The sequence below is a fragment of the Chiroxiphia lanceolata genome, chromosome 1, assembly GCF_009829145.1.
Source record: "Chiroxiphia lanceolata isolate bChiLan1 chromosome 1, bChiLan1.pri, whole genome shotgun sequence".
NCBI classification, from domain to species: Eukaryota; Metazoa; Chordata; class Aves; order Passeriformes; family Pipridae; genus Chiroxiphia; species Chiroxiphia lanceolata.
Genome location: NC_045637.1, coordinates 150441458 through 150461090, shown reverse-complemented (window position 1 = coordinate 150461090; position 19633 = coordinate 150441458). Strand labels below are relative to the sequence as shown.

The 19633-nt window shown below is 42.3% G+C and overlaps 1 protein-coding gene across 10 annotated transcripts in view; it reads left to right on the top strand.

Moving 5' to 3' along the window:
- LOC116783555 (sodium channel protein type 5 subunit alpha-like) overlaps positions 1 to 19633 on the top strand; it is a 216769-nt gene that overhangs the window by 132675 nt on the left and 64461 nt on the right. For all 10 annotated transcript variants that reach the window (XM_032681222.1, XM_032681214.1, XM_032681210.1 and 7 more), the window contains one exon: positions 12001 to 12471. In XM_032681222.1, the coding sequence (XP_032537113.1) occupies positions 12001 to 12471 (471 nt within the window). The remainder of the gene's footprint in view (positions 1 to 12000; positions 12472 to 19633) is intronic.

The window sequence follows — 19633 nt, the reverse complement described above, 5'->3', positions numbered from 1 at the left end:
GCCTCTAGAAACATCTTGTTGAAAAGAATATGTGAAACAAACAGCTAGTCCTGACATCCTTAGCCTTCTCAGCAAGAGATACTGGAATTTATCTTTCCCATGGACAGTGCATATTTATAACTGCTTTTCTCCACCTAGCACATGTATGGCAACATGGTCTGTGGGTTCCCAAGGAAATACGCTGAAGAATGCATTTGGAAACTAAATGTAGTACACAGGATTAGATACCAATTTCCTGCCTTTGGGGATTTTATTGAACAGTAAGAAATTCCTGCAGTCAAAGAGGTCTTTTGGTCTCCTGCTACTCTTCCATATTTCTTTCTGTTCCTGAAAGTCCACTTGTCTGGGTCTTACTCTGTTAGACTTCTCTAAATTCAATAAACCCACTGACCCACATTTGCTGAGGAAAATTTCCAGCGGATACAGATCTACTCCATCAATTTTGTATTACTGCAAACAGTGCAAAGGAAAGGAGAATCAGACCTGCTGGTTTTTTGTCCCTCTTAACATTTTTATTTCTTTCCTGCTATATAAATCCCTTTTGTTCTGTTTCCCTGACTGTAGATTCATATGTGAACTTTTCTTCTTCCTGTATTGTTTGGGTCATCGTTAGCCAGAATCTTGTTTAAATTAATTCTTGAATGTGATCCAGATCTCCCCTTTTTTTATTTTTTTCTGCCTAAAATGTATTTTCCTTCTTTTTGGTCAGTTCTGGCCTTGATTGTCATAGAATGTTTTGAGTTGGAAGAGACCTTAAAGATCATCTGGTTTCACCCACCCTGCCATGGGCAGGGACACCTTCCACTAGACCAGGTTGCACAAAGCCCTGTCCAACCTGGCCTTGAACACTCCCAGGGATGGGACAGTAACAACTTCTCTGGGAAACCCTCTCCAGTGCCTCACCACTCTCACACTGAAGAATTTCTTTCTTATATCTTATCTAAATATCTTCTCTTCCAGTTTAAAGCCCTCCTCCCTTGTCCTATCACTCCATATGCTTGCAAAAGTCCCTCTCCATCTCTCTTGTAGCCCTTTTAGGTACTGCAAGCTGCTATAAGCTCTCCCCAGAGCCTTCTTTCTCCAGGATGAACTACCCTAACTCTCTTAGCCTGAATTCATAGGAAAGGTGATTATAGTTATTCTCTCTTTCACATTGCCCCATATCTCTGCTGTAGTCTTCCTAGTTTCACACTTTGAGCAAATCTCCTCTTTTCACATTGCTTTGGATTTCTGAGTTTCATGTCATCTTCTGCAAGGTCCATCTCCTCCTATATCTTGACTTCACCCTTCCCAATGCACAAGCAAATTCCAAGACTCTGTCCTGAAGCTGTTTGAAACTCTTGTAATTATTTCAGTGCAAAAGTGGTGTTATTTTTTTGACCAAGCCAATTTTTGTACAGAAGCGTTGCCATCTGTAGGTCACAGTAGTATTTTCTCACAAAAAGGGTACATGCTGACTGATCTTAGGACTTGGTTTTAAGTATACTCGATAGTTTCCATGCTGAATTTTCATGGAGATGAAAAGAGGAATTACATATGTTTTTGGGGATAGGTGATTTTTGTCAACTCTACTAGCAGTTAATTCCCCTGCCCCTGTGTTTGCAGCCTCCTCCCCACCATGAGTTCCCTTCTCTTCCTGGCCTCCCTCATGTAGACTCATTCATTGCAACTGCACAACTAAGAGCACTCTCATGCTTCTTGTGCTACAAACTCCTTTGTATGGAGGTTTCTTCCTGGAAGGCTTCCATGTCCCTTCTCCTCTCCTGTAATTTTCTTGTCTCCCACATTTAGATGTGATGCCATCCCATTTCTGGGAGGTTTGGCAAGTGCAAAATGCCTGCTGTTTGAAAACACAGGCAGGTGGCTGCCTCTGTAAACTGGCTTAAGGCATGAAAGCAAACATTGTGAGTGCCCCTCCTCTGGCACATTCCCTGGCCACCCCATTCCAGTTGATGCCTGGGCTTTCAGGGAACAGTCCTGGCTAGGCAAAGCAACCAGGGAGCAATCCTGCCTGGGGGAAGAGCAGTCAGCTGTTTACCCTCAGGGATGGGGAACAAGCCTTGGCTTGCCTTGGCTTACTACTGTAAATGCAATTTTTAGATCATAAAATGGACTAGCTGCCTAGGTCTCAGTGCCTCCCTTCTCCCTAGCAGATTGGCAGTAAGCATAAACTCATAAAAATGCTCCCATGGACAGCTTACACCGTCAACTTTCTCCTTTGCTTACTCAATTTTATGTTCATCTTTCACTAAATAAGGTTTTGAGTAACCCCAGTTGCTGAGATTTCAGCCAGACACAGAGAATACAATTAATAACACCCACCCAATTTTCAAATTTCCACATCAGCAAAGCACTTTTGTATTTCCTGATATAAGAAGGAAGTCAAAGATGAGGTCATCACACCTAGAAAGAAGAGCTTTCTTTGATCATGTGTTTGAGCACAGCCTTGGTTTCAAGGATGCTGGTAGCCAGTCCTCCATGAAGTGCTTTTCTCATGTTTCTAGTAATGCTTCTCTGAAAAACACAGCTTTATCCTGTAGGAAGAAAGGACACTCACCTCCTTTCCTTTCTTCCCAAGGATGTCTCCTGGGGGCTTTAGGAAGCACTAAGAAACTTGCAGAATTAAACTCAACTAAGCCGGGATCAGGTGATGGCAGAGGAGAAGGGTCACTCTTTAGGATGGCAGTGAGAGCTGTGTGTCAGCACCACCCACCTCGCAGAGCTTGGCTCTCATTTTGGATACACAACTGGCACCACTCCTGCTGAACCCTCCTGCCCCGTTTCTTTAATGAAATATGGAGGGTTGTCCCACTTTTGAGTTGTGGGTCTTCTCCAACAGGGGTATGTGAAAGCCTCAAGCCCAGCCACGTGCTGTGAAGGCAGATTTCATACTATGCAAAATGACTGGTAGAAATCTATTTTGTGGCTTTTCTGAAGGAAGCCCTCCTTGGCTGGCAGGCAGCTCTGTCGCTTTGTTCTGCCCTCCGAGGAATTTGCACTTGCAAAACGCATAAAATCAGAACCTCCTTACACCTCCCAAATTCACTACAGAGTTATCCTTTTCACATTCCACTTAATAGGAAAGTCTAATTTTGTGATGGAACCCAAATTATAATATTAAACCTGGGAAATGGATCAGAAAGTAACATTTTTAAAGGAAATCATGTTTCTCCCTGAAAAAAAAAAAAGGTGAAGCTTATGTTAATTATTTCTTGGCTCTCTGATTTAATTTTAATCTCTGGGTCTACCCTTATGTTGATTTTATTTTGGTGTAATATATTGGCTGCAGGAAAGCCATTGCTTACTGTGGCCATTATCATTGGTTTTCTATCACCATTATTCTGTTTCCATATGGGTTTTTATCCTTTTGGTGCTCTATGGCTTAGCTTTCCCCAGAGATTTTCTGCCATGTGTGAATGGAAATCACCTCTTTCCCTTGATCTCCAGTCCTGACTGCCCAAGGGATAGAATGGCCTCTGGATGACAGAGTGCAGAACCAGCATAATCCTTGGTCACAGCTGGGTGTCCTCTTCTCAGTGGGTAAATTCAGGTAAAAACCACAAAGCTTTAACTTCCAAAATCAGAGAGTTTTTTTCTTGTGTCTAGTCATTGTATATAATTGGTAGAGCAGCTGATGAGGTCTTATTTGCATACAGCTAGTGAAAATATTCCAGGGATAATAGAGGAGTTTCTCACCTGTCATCAATCCTTACGGGGAGCAGCAGTAGCAAAGACCCTCAAGTGTGTTGAGTCAGTCCAAACCTGTGCTGTCTGTCTTGCTCTCTAATCGTCCTGACATCCTCACTGCCACAACAGCTAAATGCCTTTGTTGACTTAGCATAAAGGTAATTGTGTCTTAGCTTGGAATCAATAAACTTTCTGTAGTTTCTCTAATGCTTTTGGGGTGTGTTGAGCCTTCAGCATCCCAAATATAGCTGTTTTTGCTGGGAGAAGTGTTCAACTGAACTTGTGTGATAGCATGTTTCTTTTCTGTCTAGACAGTGGCTTGAGAAGTCCATAGCAGCTCTGAGGGAGCTCTTGCTATGCTGGGGAATTACTGTTGTTTTGCTATCTAATGAAAAACCTGCAGGAACATGTTTGTTTTTATGCTGTGGCTCTAGTAGGGGAAAGAATTTATCTGCCTCCACTCACCATCTCATCCTCCTCTCATAAAGCACTTGGAGACTAAGAATTTCATATCAGAAAACACTGGGTTTCCAAAGACTCATCTGTTAATATTTTTAAGGGACATATTTTGAATACCACTGAAAGTCAGCAGTTACAAGAGAAATCTAAATTCAGTTCAATAGTTCTTAACCAGCACTTGGAGTGGTACAGCTTGTCTGCACATTTCTATTCACATAGGTGGGTAACAAAAGAAAAATACTCAGCAGCATGAGGCAACCACCAGGTTGTGGTAAGAAGTGTCATGCATTGCTTCAGATCTGTGTTTCAAGGACTGTGTTTTAAGTGTCAAGGACGTAGACTCCTCGCTCTTTCAGCTTTTGGGGTGCTGCAGAAGCTGGGGGTGAGGAGAGGCAGAGACTGAAGGTTGGTCCCTGAGAGACAGGAGCTGGGGATACACCAGCCTCCCCTCCCACTTCAACCTCCCTTCCTGAGAGGCATTTGCATCGTGTGGTCCATTGTGTCAGGCTGACAGCAATGTTGAGGTGTTCCCTTTGCCTGCCTCTCCCTCCCAACAGGAGGTACCCAAGACAGATCTGAGGTACCCCAGTGCTAGTGCAGCTTTATATCTCCACTGAAAGAGCAGAGGGATGAATGGTAGCTTGAAATGACCAAAAAAATTCTTCTGTGACACAAAAGTGATGTGAAGGGGTTTAATCGACCCTGCCATTACTCAAGGAGGTTTGCTCCTGTGTAAAGTGGTGAGAACAACACTGAGGAATCTGCCCAAAAAATTATGGATACCCCTTTAACCTCTGAAATGAGATATTGGGTGACAATTTCTACCACCCATGCACATCCCATCAACAACTGCCATCCAGCATCACTTCTCTACCCTGCACAGCTTAAATACAAACAGCTGCACAAGAGACCACCAAGTTATGTGGGGAAACATAGTGTCAATACCTGAAGTGGAGAATGGTCAGAAAAACTCCCAGCCTTATGGTAAATACCACAAAAGCCCTAATGGGATAGGGAATACATTGATCTCACCCAGTTCCTAGAATCTACCTGAAGATAGCTACAGCTGTATCAGCCACCCTACCTATTGTTCACATTCAACAGAGAGAAAAGGCACTTTTATTCCTTAATTTCATCTTATGTGTGCAGCCATCAGCTTTAGAATGGGACACATTGGGCTCAGGCTCCTCTGCCCATATGGATTGGACCCAGCCTGCCTATAGAGAGAACCCTGGATGCCTTCAACTCCCCTGAAGACAGTGTGAGTGCCAGCCATGCCCAAGGATGAGCATTCCAAGCCTGTTCTATTCTGTGCCGTGTTCAGCACAGGCAGGGAAATGCACGTAGTAGTTGGGGCCGGGGGTAAAACCAGGCCTTGTTCTCTTTGTTCTGAGGGTAAATAGAAATCATTCACATGAAATCACTTAAGTTATAGCCACTTTTGTATTTGCATATGAAAAAACTATTCCTACCATATTACTTGCATTTTTTTCTTTCCTGGGGATAACATCCACTTTCATTACCATCATAAAGTAGTTCAGAGATTTTGCATAGGAAATAGACTGTATTTGGTGCACAGTTTCTATTAAATTTCATTTTGTTATATTTAAGCAGACAAACCAGTTATTTCACTAAAGAGGTTTATACAGAGTTGATAAGAAAAAATTCCTGTTGCAACAAACTGATACTATAGTGCCCCACAAACCTCTCATCTGCAACTGCTGGCCTGCTTGTAGGCTCAAACACAGTCCACTGGGGAAGTTGTGTGGCTGCAAGGCAGGAAATCCGTATTTCCATCTCCCCGTGTTTTCCTAGCTGATCTCAGGCAAAAAACATGAAGGAGATCAATGCTGCTCCATCCTGTGTTCTCCCCCACCTGCCCCAGGCCACAAGGACCTTGTGCCAGTCTTTTCAGTATCATGATCATTTTGACAGCAAGAAAGTAAGATATCAGAAGAATGGGATTATGAGATTGACTGCAGGATAAAGAAAAACTGGGCTGGAAGGATATAAGCTTCTTATCCAACACAAATATCTGAAATAATAGAAAAGGGAATATAAAAAATAACTGCTCATGTAAATTGCTTTTTGCGGGAATACTCCCTCTTAGTAAACTTTGCCCTGGGATGAGTGTGTATTAAGGATTGGAAAATACACTTCCAAGGAAACAAATAATCCTCCAGTAGCAGAGAGACTGACTACATGACCTATTACTGCAGATCTCAGGTCTAACACTTACTTGATGCAATGAAAGCCCCTTTCTGAGCAGTTTTTCTTTGCAGCTTCATGGATTTTGTGACAGTAAACAAAATATAGCAACTGGTACCTATTTTATTAGGCTTGCTAGAACTCATCAAGGTCTCCAAAGAGAAAACTGCATCTTTCCCATCTGTGCTAGCCAAAGAACGGTGCAGATTTCCATTGCCATCCAAAAACAAACAGGAAGGAAGAAAATCAGATTTTTCCACTGGTCAGAGAGTGCCTGAAGAGATTCTTGCTGGTCTGTGTCTACCAGGCACTGCCAGGGAAGTGCGTTTGCATATGTTAAGGTCCGTAGGACCTGTTTTATTCACAAAAAAAGTATTAGATAAGTAGTTTATGATCCTGGCAGGTAGCTCATGTGCTCCACTCTCTGGGCTTTCCTGTGCAGCTAAGTGACAGCAGTGACAATGAGCTGCCACAGGGTTACAATTTGGTTTAACAACTTGCTTTTTTGCATGATAGATTTCACTGGTTGGGCGTGTCTTCTGCTCTGGACCCCATTGTTACAGAAAAACCCGTTTGGCTGTCTCCTGGGAGATTCTTCCTCCACAAGGAAGCACCCTCAAGTGATGTACGTCCCTTGTAGCTGCCCTCAGCTGTCCTTCCTATCCTCTGTCTCCTGCAGAGAGAATGGTACTGGTGTTGTTTAAAGGGTCGTGTGGGTTTACAAGCAAACAAATGCACTTGAAATCAGCTCCTAAACTGCTCTGCTCTATGAGCTTCCCCCTACAAGGATGATCCCATCTTTGATTCCAGCCTTTGATTTGTCCTTTGTTGTCTGGGCAGATGAGAAAGTCTGCCCTTAATTGCTGCTCAACGTGAAAGATCATTTAAACTTCATGTACAGACAAGATCGGGAGTTTGAAAATCAAACTCACTTGTTTTGTGGACAGTCTGTGATCAAGGCAGATCCCACTACAGGAGAAGCTGTTTGTGTGAACTCACACAAGATCTGCCAGCAAACAAGACCAGTACTTGAGGTCCTCACTTTGGAGATGACTTAGCCCTGCTGCTCAACCTGTGCAGGTGCAACATCATTCTTACTACTACCTAAATGAAATACAGAATTATTTTCAATCTGCTAAGAAATGGCTTTAGACTTCCCAGTGGATTTTCAGCCTGTATTCTGTGCAGCACTGAGCACGGTGTCAAATCCCTTCCTGGGTGACACAGTGAGAGTGCAGGGTAGGGAACGCAGTGCTGAGTCAGTTCACAGGAGGGCAGGAGGGCTTTAGGGCTGCACACTCTCTGGCTGAATGACAGATGGAAGGTTAAATACATAAAGATTTATATCCCTTTCATTTTTGCCGAGTCAAGGTAAATAAAAAAATGGAAGGGAAATGGGGGAGTGGCCTCATTCCTGTGGGTGGGTCCTTCCAATTTCAGATACCCTGTGATTTTATGTTAGTTATTTGACCTGCACTGATAAGTGCTCTAGCTTTAATCTAGCTCTAAGATGCTAAACCCAAACTAAGTTAGGTTTTGATAGGCACCACCAGAGATAGTTCAGTTCTTCAGCATCTCCTGGGATGCCAAACTGTCTCCATTGTCTACAGATATCCTAGGAAAACTCCTCCACTCTAAGTACCTCAGGGAAGCACCTGACATTAGCCTGGATTAATCTGATTGTTTGTGCCTTATAGTGGCACAACCAGAGCTACAAGCTTTGAAAAGCATGCTGGATTGTCATTAGGCTAAACACTTAACACAGTTATACTAAAGGAATTGGGGTTTCTTTGAGTGCATCTTGATTCCTGACCTCAAAGATCAAAAAAGTGACCTGCTTTCACAGTCTGGCTGCTCGGTGTCACTGGAAAGCAGATTTCTTTTAAAAGGGGATACATATGGACAGACAAATCTGCCATTGCTTTTGAAAACTGAGGTAATCTTTAGCTTGCTTTTAGCTAAACTGAAAGCATTGCCTTAGTAGCCAGGAGGACTGGATATTATTAGTAACCTATTACAGGAAACGTGGTGTGTCATGGGTTAGGCATATATTTTTCTGGAAAATGCAGTGTGTAGTGAAATGGGGAGAACAAGTAAACATGAAGTGCTTATTCAGCAGTTCACTCTATTTGAATGCCCAGCAATGCAACTCTGAGGTTACCTGCTCATAAAGGAAGGAGGGAATGATATTTGAGATTTATTTTTGGCTAAAAGCATGAAGTGCAAATAGCTCTTTGTGCAAAACATCAGCTGTGCTTCTGGTAAGTAAACAACATTGCCTTTATAGTCCATGGTAAATAACGACAGTAAGGGTGTTACCACCTATTATATATACCTGCAGGTGTATCTACATAAACTTGTCTAGCTGTAGTTTGATGTCTGAAATAAACACAGAAAAGTAAAACAAGGCATTTCAAACAAGTTTTCCTGTGAACAGCAAAATTAATGAAGTACAGGATGAAATTCAGCTTCAGCTAACCAAATTCGGGTGCCTACGTGGAAGTATTCATGTATGGAGAAGACATCTGAGCTACTACTAGTCTACAGAGATCTAGGGCTTCAGTTTTGTCAAGGACCACTGAGGACACTCTAAGGTATCCATCCTGGCCTCCAGCTGGACACAGATCTCCCATAACAGTGTGTCCTGGTGGTCAGTTACCTCAGGATGACTTGGGCATGGCAGGGGCAGTTGGCAGATTCACGTAGCCCTGGCCCAGTCACTGGTGTTTGGTCAGTCTCCACTGTCTACACAATGAATTTCTACTGTTTGAAATGTGGCTTAGATATCTCATTAGACTCTCAAGATTTGGTTTCTGAGGCTGGAGGCAGCTGCCATCCTTGATGAGTGATTTGGTTGCCTGCTGCAACATCTTGTTGTGTCCTGGTTGGGTGGTAGATGGAGCTTAAGAAGAACACAGGCATCCTGTAGGTCTGGTGCAGGTGTCCCAGGAAACCTCAAACATCATCAGACACCTCTGCTAAGGTAACTGAATTGCACCTATGAAGTCCAGAAGATTTTTATTCTGGCTTTCTTTATCTGTTCTCTTCTTCCAACTCCTTCCTATGTCCATAGGTTGTCACCAAGAAGGAGACACATTCTGTGGCTTGTTCCAAGCTCTTTCTGCACTGGTGACCTGGGAAGTGTCTCTTCTCTGCACATATGCTTATTTTGAGGATGCTTGTAGCAATGTGGTTGTCTCTGAGACCTCATCCTTCTATCAAACTTGTAGAGGCTAAAGGGGTTCTATCAGGGACTCCTTCCCTGATGGGCTCCCACCTGCTTGGCTGTATATCCAGTACTCTGGTTTTCAACTACCTCTTACATCATTTGCAATGCATCTGAGTGGGGTATGAAATGAAAGATTGATTCATGCCTGACCACCACGATGATTAGGAGACCCACACAAGCTGTCACTGACACTCCAGTATAACGGACCAGCTAAGGAACAATTAGCTTTAACCTCACTTAACTTCAGAGCAGGGCAGTGCTCAGCACAGTGATGGTTTACTCAGTGGTTCATAATGGACGTGGGCAACTGCTGTGCTACCAACTGCTTTTGTTTGTAATCACGGTGATTGCAAAGGGTACCTTACAATATTGACAGGACACTTCAAATGCAGTGTCATCAGAGTGATTAAGACCAGGTTTTCAGAGTTCCATCTCACGTATTCTGAATAGTTGAAATAAGAGAGAACGGGTGGGGGGAGGATAGCAATAGATTGTGGTGTTTTGGTAAGGCCCAGTTAAATAGAAGTACTTTTTATATTGTTTATTTTGGCCTAGCAGGATTTATCCGTTTAAAATACTATCAGAAAGAGAGAAGTAAAGGGACTTACAGGTATTTCTGGTAGCATTAAGAGATCATAGATAAAATATCTTCACAAAGTCAATTTTATTGCTATAAATGTCAGAAGTGCTGCAGCACTGATCTGTCCTTCATTGTACCACAGAGCTGGCAACCACCCCCCTTGTACAGGCATCAGAGTTGATACCAGGCAATTTGATCCCAGTTTATTTGGGTTAAATATATTTTAGCTGATATTGGTTTGAGTCACCTTTGTTCCATTCTTGTCATCCCAGGCATCTACCTCCAGTGTGAACTTCTTGTCTCTGTGAATCCAGCACAAAAGGTGCAGTTCATTCCTTCTCAGACCACGAGCAGGTGTAACCTCCAGTATACAGCAACTGGTGATCAGCCTGTGAGAGATGTTACTGGGAATAGCCTTCTAGAATTCTAGAAGAAGATAGTTTTATTTATTGGATATAATTTTATTTTTGTGGGGTGGGGGTGTAAAAACAGATTTAAATCATCAAATATGTCACTCAGATGTGTAGTTGTGTATAATCTTGCCATGCACTACCAGCAAAGGTAGACAGTTCTAAGTTGCAAGAACAGGAGGAATCTAAGTCTCCAGTTCAGTTTGGATCTTCTCATACACCTGTGAAAATCTTCACAGAGTTTTTTCATGACTAGTAACAGCATTTTCAGGACCAAACCTGCTTTGGAAGTGAGCCCTGCTCATATTTAGCTACAGTAGTCTGGTTGTGATGGCTTGTTTAACCTGGAGGGAAAAGTTTTTGAAGCTGTTTGACCTCTTAGGTGTTTATTCACAGTCACAATACATTTTCTTCATGGCCCGGAGAATATTTAAAACAAGACTGTCTGTGAAAATGCATTCAAATGTTAGAAATGTTTCCAACTGTACTATTTGGTTTAAGTGCCATGCCTATGTATATAATTATCATAAAATCATAGAATAGTTTGGGTTGGAAGGGACCTTTAAAGGTCAGCTAGTCCAACCCTCTGCCATGAATAGGGACATTTTTAACTAGATCAGGTTGCTCTGAGTCCAGTCCAACCTGACCTTGAATATTTCCAGGGATGGAGCATCCCCCACCTCTCTGGGCAAGCTGTGCCAGTGCCTCACCATCCTCATCTTAAAAATTTTCTTTCTTATATCTAGTAAGGGACTACCCTCTTTTAGTTTAAGGCCATTTCCCTTGTCCTATTGCAACAATCCTATTAAAAAGTTTGTCCCCACCTTTCTTGTAGAACCCCCCTTTAAGCACTGAAAGGCTGCAGTGATGTTCCCACAGACCCACTTCTTGAGCGTGTCCAGGTCACAATGTGTCATCTACTATGAAACATAAATAACAATATTCATGCTGAATAAAAAGCAAAAAGGCCCTGAAAACATTCTTCCTATAGTCTTTTTCTACATGCAAACAGTTCCTTTACAGATGTCAATTAGTGCTGTAATTAGTTATTTTCTCCAAGATGGAATATGGGTAGTTACAGAGAATTCATTGTACCACCACCACTGAGAATGTTTACAACATGTAGCTTCCAACGAAAATTTTATTTTCTGTTCTGTTTCTGAGCTTAATATTGTATTTTCCATATTTTGGGGTGTTAGGGGTTGGCAAAGGGAATGTCTGAGTGTGTCCATGGTGTATTTCTGCACGTGAAATCAATGTATTTGGAAGTGCCTGCAGACCTCCTTTTCTTACTGAAACCACCTGTATCTGAGGGAGTTCCACAGTGGTGTTATGTTGTCACAGACAAGACAAAACTCAGACCCTCCTGTCTCCAAGACCTCCACATTGAAGGCTCACCCATTTCCTTTCGACTTTATTAATTTCAGGTGCTCAACCTGTTCCTTGCCTTGCTGCTAAGCTCCTTCAGCGCTGACAACCTCTCGGCACCAGACGAGGATGGGGAGCTGAACAACCTGCAGCTCGCTTTTGCTCGGATCAACAGGGGCCTCCAGTATGCCAAAAAAGCCATGTGGAATTTTTGCTGCCACGTCCTCCGGCACCCCAAGACAACAGCTGAAAAGAAGGCAATGATGAAGCTCGCTGCCCAGAACCCAGGTGCCCTTAACAACTATGTGAACAGCCACACCACCGCTGAGCTCGGCAAGGACATGGAGAATCACAAGGAGAATCACGCTGAGGATGGGATGAATAAAAATGGAGAGAAACACCTAGGAATTACAGAAAATGATGATTTTATGACCAATCCTGACCTGTCCATTTGTGTTCCTATTGCTGTGGGAGAGTCGGATATCGAAGAGGAAGATGAGGAGCAAAGCACCTTTACGGAAATGGAGCAGGTAGGCAATGAAAATGTTTGCTATCTGCAGTTTATTAAGATGGCCTTTGTTCCCACCCTTGGTCTGGATCCCTGGCTAGTGATGCAAACGTCCTATGGCCTAATACTGCCTTTGATATGTTGTTAACTTCAGAAGAAGTTACAGATGCATATCCTAGAGCAAAATTCAGTTTCCAAACAGAGTCATTCTCTTTCTTCTTTTTTTTTTTTTTTTTGCTTGCCTAAATTAATTCTTCTAACCAGAGCAATTAAACCCTTTCTCACACAGGAGAATGTTTTTTCCCTTTCAGCTGAATCATGGGAATGCTGCAGAACAAATCTTAGGTTAACAGGGGATTTTTCTCAGTGTGCAAAAATGGGCAATGTCTTAGTTTGTTTTGTGCAACAAGAATAGAGGACCACGTAGTTCTCTTAAAAATACAATGAGACAGAGGCTGATATGACAAGGCACCAGAGAAAGAGAGAAGATATGTTATCATTTGTATTCAGACAGGAAAAGCACTTATTTGCCTGCTCTTTCGTGTGACATGGCAGACTTTCATTTTTTCCAGAGCACTCAGTCGTAAAGGCTGAAAAATTCTATGTGGTTTGAAGTGTTGTGTAAAACGAAGAAAAAAAATCTTCAGGGGAATGCTTTTCTTTCTCTGCTTCTCTCCCTCTCCCCTTTCTACCAACTTTATCTCTTGGTTCCACACACCATATCTAGTTAATGCTTTCCAGACCCTCCAGCCTTGATCCAGCATCTTCTGACGCTGCCCGAGACCAACAGAGTTCAGCAGGCACTGGATCAAAGCTCCTGTTGCAGATCCAGCTGTCAGGAGTGATCCTCGATCTCTTGGTTGAGGGGAAGAAAGTTTTGAAGCGAAATAGTTCTTAGAGAAGGACTAAAAAATCTCTAAGGAAGGACTCTGTCCCAAGAGTTGGGCACAAATCAGCTGCTAAAATTTAACTTCTGCTGCTCTGTTGTGGAAACCTCTTCAGTGTCAGTGAATCTGCTCACCAACAAGTCTTTCTCATTGGGGAGAGGAAGAGCAAGAGGTCAGAAAACTTTATCATCAACCTCCACTGTCCAAATAGACATCTAGGTAACAAAAAGAGAAGACTTACATTTTTGGTAAACAATTTTAGGGACATTTTTATCTCTTTTTTTTTTTTTAAGGAATATTTTTATTGAAGTGACCTGGGGATCAATGTGGGTGGTATGGATAATATCAGTTTTTTTCTTTGAAGTCCTTCTCTATTCCCAGGTTGTATTACTTAAACCTACAAGCAGAGAACATTTGAAAAGAGAATTATGAATACAGTAGATGGGGGAGAGAACTAGAAAAAGGAAGTAAAATTCATGAGTTGAGATAAAGACACTGGAAATTTTGCACTTGAGTGTCCACGAAGTCTGGTAGCCTGTGCCTGTACGTGCACAAATGTGTATGTTGCATCACTGTATTCCTCCTTTCTCAAGATAAATAGTAAGATTTACAATTACAAGATTAAATTGTGGCATAGGGTTAGGGATCTATGTCTTACTGTACTTTAAAACTATAGAAATGCAGACTTCTGTTTAGGTGCATGGTGTGTCCCTGTAGGTGCTGGTGTGTGTATTAGTAGATGGAACAGGTACCTGTCATTTTATGCTGTACAGCAAGTAAATTTGGAATTAAAGCTTTAGTGAGATCTGTTATAGTCATGAGGGAGAGAGCTCCTGTAGAAAAATAAGCATTTTATTGAAACAGAACATTATGAATAAAAGTTGACTTGAAAATATTAAGAAAACTTCTAATAGTTTCAATAATATTGAAACATCATCATATGTAATATAAACATGGAGGATTCAGAGTGAAACAAAATAGGGGGAAAAAAAACCCAGCAGGAGAAGCAAACCAAAATACTGTTTTCCCACTGTACCTTTTAATGAAATTTTCAATAAACATTAGAGGAATATTGCCACATTACCACAAGATATTTGGATTGCAGTGAAGTAATGTGGTTCACTGCTAGCATGTGCCTTAAACAGAAGGTATGGAGCTGCAAAATGAATTAATTAGCTTTGTCACTAGTGTTTTCCAGGCTTGGACAAACAGCTGCTTCAGGTCACTGCTGCTCCCTTGTGCATAGCCTTGATCAATGGTTTGCAACCTTTATCTGCAGGTCTGAGGGATTTAGTGCTAAAAAGGTCCAAACAAGAGACAAGTTCACATATCCAACAAACAATTTTAACAAATTCCTGGAGGGGAAAATGTGTACGCACAAGGGCGTTGCGACTAAAAGGCTCGAAATACATTGGCATAATAAATAAACAAAAATAGGAAGAAGCTTAACAGCAAAAATGATAATTGTGTGATGAGCTTTGCATTTGCTTTCCTCTAAAGCCCTAATAAAGTTGCACAGCTGTAAATGTCTCCAAATGGAGCAGAGCCATGAGAAAGCAGATACTGACAAATTCAAAGATCTGTCATCTTTAATAAAGCCCATTCCAAAGATAAATGATCTCTAGACTCACAGAAAAATTCCCTTGATCAACATGTAGGTTCCTGCAGAAGATATTATTGCATCTGGAGGTTGGTATGAAATCCCAATTCCCTGGATGTAGACTTGTGGGCATTACAGCATATTGACTTCTGTATCAAGGGCATCCCCGTGGGACTCTGGGGAATAAACTTCCCCACTCAATCCCAGAAGCTTTAATCCTGCAAGCCCCAACTCCGTGGATGTCCTTTCTTCCAGGATGGTCATGATAACCACATCAGAGGTTGCAAAGGAAGAAAACATGAACAAGAGCAAAATTTACATGATTGCACTGAGAGGGCACAATTACAGTGAAGTGTCATTTAGTGGGGAGGGCATCACACAGAAACCAAACAAAAACTACCAAGGGTATGCTAAACATTCAAATCTATTCTAACTTTCCCCTAATCATAATCCATATTTTTACATATTTAAATATTTTAGGATGTACAAAGAGAATGTGTATGTATATTTACTTCTCAAGAGAAGACAATGTACCCTGCTTCCCTTTAAAGTTGCTGGCTGACCTGGAATTGAGCAGCCCTCTGGTGACATTGCCAGAACCTCTCTTCCCTCCTCTTGCATGTAGGTTGTGGTGCAATAGCATGGAAGAGGAGGTGACAGGAGATGCATAAAAAGGGAGCATGTGGCTGTATGCCTCTCAAGTGCACAGCTAGTAAACCTACAAAAGTCTTACATGTCCTTTACACATCCCCTGTTAGTTGAAGATTCCAGACCACATTTAGTTCATCATGTGCCCCCATCAGTCTGACTTGTCTGTCATGACAGAGAGGCTAAAGGGAGGTTGGTCTCAGGCAGAACCACAAAGTTATTGATCTCGATGGGGTGTTTTAGGGTGATGATCAGCTCAGCTTACAACTCCTGTACCAATGCCGGGCTCTTCCCAGAAAGTCACAAAACTACTCTAAAGTAAGCCATTGTGGCTGTGACAAATGGGTCCCAGAGCATTCCACGCAGTGGTTTGAAATTTCAGATGATGAGAAAACCTTCTGTGACTGCACATTTTCCTCTGAGTAATAGAAATGTCTAAGTTTAAATTTCAGCTGCCATTTCTATTATCAAAGCTCGCTCTGGCAGCAGCCGTCTTCCTGAAAGCTACCAATTTGTGGCAATGTCATTGAGAGGGTTCTGAGGGAGAGAGCCCACCTGATAGCTTCTAAATCTCTTTTGATTACTGAGATGCAAGTGAGATGCTCTGCCAGCTTGGAGAGCCAGGGGAACCATGCCTGTAGCCCACACATACAGGGAAAGGATCCAAAAGAAAAGCTGAACAATGAAAGTCAGCACAGGTGCAAGAAGCAAGGAGTGAGGCTGAGAAAGAACCACCTTGAGCTAAATTAATTTGTCACTATTGTGTGATATGTGTGTTGCTGCTGATCACTGCATAATTTTAGTTTGTGTCTTTATTTAACCCTCTCTCCTTGCCCTCTTCATAGTGCTGGGAAGTCTTTCCCTTTCAGATGACAAGATTTCTTGAGGATTTAATGATTTTAACTTCATAATGAGAACAAGAATAACTGTCTTTGATTATTATCCCTACCTTTGAGATGTATAATTTAAATAGGGGCTGTCCTAGCAAGAAAACTGTTCCAAAAAGCTCAGCAGCAACCACAGTAATGTACTGGCTGCATCTTCTCAAGGTTCTTTTGGATCCTCATTTTGACCTCTTAGATGATTAAAATGTGGGAATCATAGTCTTGAACCTCCATAAAGTGTCTTGTAATTGCTTTATGACAATCTTTTCATATGTGAAATCACCTTTCAGTCTCCCAAAGGAGTAAGAACAGATCATTGGGCCAGTCACCTGATGGGACAATTAAGTGTACACAGTCCAGTCCAACTAAAGCAGTGGATTCAACCAGAACTTACTTGTAATTTAGCTGCATTGCAGGTTTCAGACATCAGAGAGATTTGTACCATTTGCATTAGATGTCTAAGTCCAAAGCTTCTATCTTCCAAATTTCTACTTTAGTTATTGCTTCCCCTTCAAGTGACCCACAGCTGTAGCCCAGAACAGTATGTGCCTTTTTCACAGTGACATTACTTTGTGCTTCAGAGAACTCTTGGGATTAATGAACTGAAAGGAGGTTCTAGATGAGTAGTGCTGGGTGTCCTAAATCAGACCCTGAAGTACAACATCCTGCACTTACACTGTTAACTCTGTCTTGTTCCTATTACCCCAGCACTCACTAATGTCCAGGTCTTTTTGCATGCCATCTGCATCCTCTTCTGCATCCATGAGTTCCTACAGGCAGGAAAAGTTAGTAGCATAACCTAAGGAAATGGTTCTACCCTTTCCCCCTTTCCTTGCTGCTTCAGTCAGTCGAACAGGGTTGTTATGTTTTTCTCGCCTTCCCTAGATTCAGTTACTACACGTACTGCCTTACTCAAACCACTGCCCTCAGATCCACCTGTTTGTAGTCACTCAACACGACACTGAGAAGGTGGTCCGTGCTGTGGTGGCTCTTGGCCACGTCTCACCCTCGCCCCCCGTGCAGTGACAGAGCTGGGCATGGACGCAGCTTTCCGCAGGGATAACACCTTTGTGTTTGCACAGGCAGCGCGGTGCCGAGCCAGCAGCACTTGCCTGCTTGTCTCCAGAAAATGCCATTATTGATTTGTTCCAATGGAGTGGCTAATTGGGTCATATGGAAAGTGCTGTCTGCCTGCTGCTGGGACAGAGTGCTTTGCAGCTTCTTACCCCTTCCTCGGCTCCAGGCACACAGGCCCTCGGAGCACTGTCTTTTCCTGCTCCATGTCCAGGTCCCAGCTCCCACCACAGCCAGTCTGTGCCAGCCTGAGGAGGGTTGGCCCATTCTCCTGCCTCAGGCTCATCCCTGGCTCTGGAAATCCTTAAGCTGCAGGGAATTGTTCCTGTGCCTGCTGGGGCTTACCTTCCCCGGATCTGGCATTGCCTGAGGGGAAGGGACAGTGTCTTTTATTGTCTCTCAGAGTCTCCCAGTTTCCCACTGGCACTGCTGCACTTCTCAGTTGGATTTTCTTAGACCTCTCTGGCAGAGAGCAGCACTTCTGTCGTTTTCAAGATGTTTGAGTCTGGGTCTGCACAGAGGACCCCAGGGCTGTACATTACGTAGAGTTTGCACAGATTCCTTGCTACAGAGCACACTTTGCTCTCTCAATCATACTCACATTTTTTTCTTGGTTGTGAGTTCTCCCATCTTGTATACCCTTGTCTGGACTTCACCAAACATATTTCCCAGGAAAAACAGGTTTCTAGCTTTAGATGAGTAACCGCCTCTGTACACATTGAAGATAAAGCCGGCTGCCACCTCCATCTCTATTCCATTGGTACAGTTTCTGTATTACCCTGAACTGGATCAAACCCCCAAGCTTTTATTCTCTTCTTCCCTTACATATTTCAGAATTACTAACTAATTTCATTTCATTTGACAAGGTAAAACTGTTTCTGACGGCTTTCTTGCATGTTTCTACCAGTAAAAGATTCATAATTTTGAGGTCAGGGTGCCCATAAGGGTATGATGGTTCTGCTTTCTCATAGCAATGAGTCAAAGACTTTATCCACTAATTTCTGCACAGAGCCTGTAAGTTTATTTTAGCTATGATACATCATTTGTAAGACAGAGAAAAAAAAAGAATGAAATTTCTCAGGTAGCAGAGAGTTCACCATCTGCATGTGGACCCACATCTGTTTCCTTTGTATACAGTGGAAATTTTACTGTACAATTCCTGCGCATTACAGACCTGCTCCTAAACCTGAAGGGATTCTGTAAAATTCAATAGAATTATTCCAGGTTGATGTAAGTGTATCCAAAAAGTATTGAAAATTGCTATAAAAATGCCAGCGCACAAAGATTTTGATGTAAAATTGTTTTTGACAATATCTTATGCTCCTAATAATTCTAACACCTATAAATCAGAGATACCATGAAACCCTGTGTTTATTTGTAAGCTGCATTAATTTCAGCCTTTTAGTGCAGGAAATATACTTTAGTGTCAGGAACCCTAATGCCCTTTCAATCTGTATTTATATTCCTTCTGTTTTCAGTTCCAGTCTGTGGGACACATTCTCTTTGAGTGTAACTGAATAAAATACCTTTGAATTCTGTTGATGACTCCCAAGTTCTCACTGGCAGGAGAGTGAGCCCACGTGTGTACATGCCTGCTGCACACAATAAATCTTACAGCATTCTTCTTGTCAGTTTTACTTGGGCCAATATTTTTCAGATCATTAAATAAGATAGAAGGGGGTTTTCACTGTTATTACATACACAGTTTGCCTGGGTTCCTCACTTTTTAAGCAGTATGTTTTGCTTTGTGCTTCTTAACAACTGCGTAGAACTCAATTATTAGCTAATTATTTTTAGCAATAAAAGAGAACGTTTCTGGATTTATTGTCTTCAAAAGAATATCAACAAGGGCATTAGAAACAGAGACAGGATTGTAAATCCCAGCAGCAGATTTAAAGCACCTAAGTCCTCATCTTTGCTTCTTCCTATAGAAAGATGTCTGTGTTTATTTTGTAGCAGCACAGTGGGGCAGAAGACTCCTGTGTCAGACCCTGCTGACGTGATTAGAGCAGTCACACCATGAACAAAGGTTTTAGGGTGCTTATTCAGTACGCGGTGGCAGGGAAATATATTTGTCCACAGCATAATGCC